The following is a 2,500-nucleotide window of genomic DNA, read 5'->3' as shown; positions in this document are numbered from 1 at the left end:
TTTCTTACTTCTTACTTTTCCTCTGTTGTTTCTGTCTGTCTGTCTTACTTTCCCCCTGCATTAAATGACCACTATTGTATCCATGTGTTTCTCTTTACTCAAACAAACAAATAGCGACAGTTTTTTGTCCTGAGTTCAGAAGTTTGTGATGCAATGGTTAGGCTGCTTGTCTTGTTAGCAAAAGACATATATCTTTTTCTCAAGTGCTGTAAATATTAATTTTTGTTTATCTGTCTCAATCGTTGTCACTGCTTTTGTGTTGTGCTTTTCAGTTTTTGATTTTAAATGTCGTGTGGAAATGACCCGCCAATGTACAGACGTGTGAATGAGATTTTTTAAAATGTTTGGCTGATGGTTGGAGTCTTTTTTTGTCTCCCTCTTTTGTGCCTGCCTGTTTGCCTTGTTCTTTTTCACCACGAAACCGCCATTATCATGTCAATACGCCATTTTTAAGCGCAAAATATAAATAAGCTTTTATTTTCCTCTCCTCTCCAGGTTGAAGAACAGAGATCCATTGCCCTATGAACGAGTGACAAGACCTTCCTAGACCATGCCTTAGGTGTTAAGTTCTATGGACTTCTGAAGATGCGAGGGTTTCCAATGGGAGTTTTGTATGCTGAATCTGAACAACAGGCCTCTGACTCGGAACAACGCGCGCCTGTGTTTTTTTTCTTCTGGAATTAAGCCTCTCACACAGATTGGCCCGGGAAACGAAAACGCGTACAGCATGGTGCTGAAACGACTTGTTCTCGGAGGGACAATTATTGCCGCCTGCCTCTTTTTGGCTACTTGTCAAATGGGTAAAAAATTGGATTTGGCATTTAGCTCCATGAGCCCTAGCATCTTACAGAACCTGTAGTCCTGAGTTCCCTCTGGTTAAAGGATGGATTTGTAACTCAGCTTGCTCATACCTGTGTTTAGTACATTAGCGGGTATAAGTTGAATATACTCTGTTGTGCTTTGGATCCCAAAGGGTTAATGTGGGTGATAATCTATAAAAGCAGTTTCTGTTCAGAGTTGAGGCTAGGAGGGGTAAGTGTACCCTATGGATTTGTATTATTGCTATCTATGTTTTGTAGTTATCATCATCGTTACTCTTGTTATTGTTTCTGTTGTCACCGTTGTCGTGGTCCTCCTCCTCCTCATCCTCCTTCATCATCTTCTTCTTCTCCTCCTCCTCCCCCTCCTGCTCCTCCTCCTCCTCCTTCTCCTCCTCCTCCTCCTCCTCCTCCTCCTCCTCCCCTCCTCCTCCCCCTCCTCCTCCTCCTTTTGCTCCTTCTTCCTATTCTCCTTCTTGTCTTTCTTCCTGTTCCACCTCCTCCTCCTTGTTTTCTGCCTTCACATTAACATCAACTCATTTATTCAAGATCGTTTTTGGTTCTGCATTTCAAGGGACTGCCACTTAATGGTGTTTTTAGGGTATTGAAATCGTTAACCTCAAGGTCTAGACTTGGTCTTGTGTTATTTTATGTTTAATACCTATTTCACCCATATTATGATTGTCTTTCTAGTTACGAATTTATAGACTGAGTGCTCACACAAATAAATCTATCAATATTTGACTGAATTACTACCGTTTTAAGGTAAAACACTGAAAGTTTGTAACATGATTGTAGTTTTGAATTTTTCTTTATGGTTGTTATTGTGCTTTGTATTAATATTATTATTGTTATTATTATTATTATTATTGATTAATAGAATAATTTTTTTATTATAGATTATTTCAATAGGTTATTTTTGCAATTATTATTATTATTATATTGTTTTATTTTATAATCACTACTCCTGTACTAAAGAGAACATTCCTGTGTATCCTGTTCTAGTGGACTTATCAGGACCAGGCTGTGATCGTTTGGACGATGGTTTCCTTTTGTCCAATAAGGAGCAAATCATCACAGCGTACCACCAACCTCGTTTCGACACCGCGCCGACACGAGATGACTGCGATGTAACCATACGGTCGCGTTCTGGCACACGCATCGAGTACCTTGTGGAGAACATTCAGTTCAACGAATGTGGGGTGACCATTACACTTTTTGACAACCCGTCGGCGTATAACAATGCTATTGTGAGTAGTACTTGTCTTCATCATCTTTTTGCTCTTCACTTTCTTTTCCTCCTCTTCCTTTCTTTTCCTCCTGTTGCTTTCTTGTCCTCTTCCTGCTCTATTCTTCAGCACTTATACGATGCATTTGTGTTGTAAGTGCCATAAAATTTACTATATATGAAAAAAATCTAGAACCAAGCACTGGGCTGTACTGTTCCCCCTTCTCCTCCTCCTATGTTTGACCTCCTCCTATTCTTCCTCCTCCTTTTTCTTCTTCTGTTTCTTGTTCACCTTCATCTCCTCCACCGCATCATTTTTAAAATTCATCTTATTTCCCTCCTCTCTTTCCCAACTTGAATTGAATTTCTTTTGCTTTCTTTCTCCTTCGCTTCGCCTCTCCATTATCTTCTCTCTCTCATTCTCTTTCTCTCTCTCTCCCTCCCCCTCCCCCTC

General features: G+C 40.1%; 1 protein-coding gene across 1 annotated transcript in view; it reads left to right on the top strand.

Annotated features, from left to right (window-relative positions):
- Positions 1–2,500, top strand: part of LOC101851685 — a 25,806-nt gene that overhangs the window by 16,094 nt on the left and 7,212 nt on the right. The window contains exons 2-3 of the mRNA XM_005089239.3: positions 496–800; positions 1,824–2,068. Of these exons, the coding sequence (XP_005089296.1) occupies positions 614–800; positions 1,824–2,068 (432 nt within the window). The 5' untranslated portion in view covers positions 496–613. The remainder of the gene's footprint in view (positions 1–495; positions 801–1,823; positions 2,069–2,500) is intronic.

The sequence above is a fragment of the Aplysia californica genome, unplaced genomic scaffold (genome assembly GCF_000002075.1).
Source record: "Aplysia californica isolate F4 #8 unplaced genomic scaffold, AplCal3.0 scaffold00004, whole genome shotgun sequence".
NCBI lineage: Eukaryota > Metazoa > Mollusca > Gastropoda > Aplysiida > Aplysiidae > Aplysia > Aplysia californica.
The sequence above is the reverse complement of the archived record's forward strand: the minus strand, read 5'-3'. Positions and strand labels throughout refer to the sequence as shown.